This window comes from Octodon degus, unplaced genomic scaffold (assembly GCF_000260255.1).
Source record: "Octodon degus isolate 3935 unplaced genomic scaffold, OctDeg1.0 scaffold00001, whole genome shotgun sequence".
Lineage (NCBI taxonomy): Eukaryota > Metazoa > Chordata > Mammalia > Rodentia > Octodontidae > Octodon > Octodon degus.
In genome coordinates, this window is record NW_004524577.1 from 1,054,269 (window position 1) to 1,055,003 (window position 735).

General features: G+C 64.4%; 1 protein-coding gene across 5 annotated transcripts in view; it reads left to right on the forward strand.

The window, feature by feature from the left end:
- The window catches only part of Eef2k (eukaryotic elongation factor 2 kinase), a 39,570-nt gene that overhangs the window by 30,277 nt on the left and 8,558 nt on the right, over positions 1-735 (forward strand). For all 5 annotated transcript variants that reach the window (XM_004622876.2, XM_023713420.1, XM_023713472.1 and 2 more), the window contains exon 14: positions 493-627. In XM_004622876.2, the coding sequence (XP_004622933.1) occupies positions 493-627 (135 nt within the window). The remainder of the gene's footprint in view (positions 1-492; positions 628-735) is intronic.

Below are 735 nucleotides of genomic sequence, written 5' to 3' on the forward strand. Positions count from 1 at the left end.
GTCCCCCTGCTAGCGTGTGCCCCGGTGCTGCCGTCCCCCTGCTAGCATGTGCCCCAGTGCTGCAGTCCCCCTGCTAGCGTGTGCTCCGGTGCTGCAGTCCCCCTGCTAGCGTGTGCCCTGCTGCTTCAGTCCCCCTGCTAGCATGTGTCCCAGTGCTTCAGTCCCCCTGCTAGCGTGTGCCTTGCTGCTTCAGTCCCCCTGCTAGCGTGTGTCCCAGTGCTTCAGTACCCCTGCTAGCGCATGCCCTGCTGCTGCAGCCCTGCAGTCCCCTCTGCTAGCCATGTACCCCAGCGCTTCAGTCCCCCTGCTAGCGTGTTCCCCCGGTGCTGCACCCAGAGCTGCTGGCGTGTAACGACACATTGAGGGTGGCACCCTCGGACACTGAGGACTCGCTCGCTTCCTTCTCTTGCCAGTGGGGCTCCTCTGCTCTAGAGGCTGTTGTGGGCCTTGCGCCGGTCTGGCTGTACACTCCCCTGCCCGCCTCTTCCCCAGATCTGCGTGGAGAAGTGGAGCCTGCTCAACCCCTCCCGCCTCCACCTGCCGCGGTCTTCGGCTGTGGCCCTGGAAGTACAAAGACTGAACGGCCTGGATCTTGAGAAGAAAATCGGAAAGTCCATTTTGGGAAAGGTACCTTGCTGCCCACGTGGTGCTCCTGGCACTAACCCTGCTCCTGTCTCCTCACTAACCTCCCCGGCGGGGCGGCCCCAGGGCTGTGGCATCCGCCCCCAGGTGCCC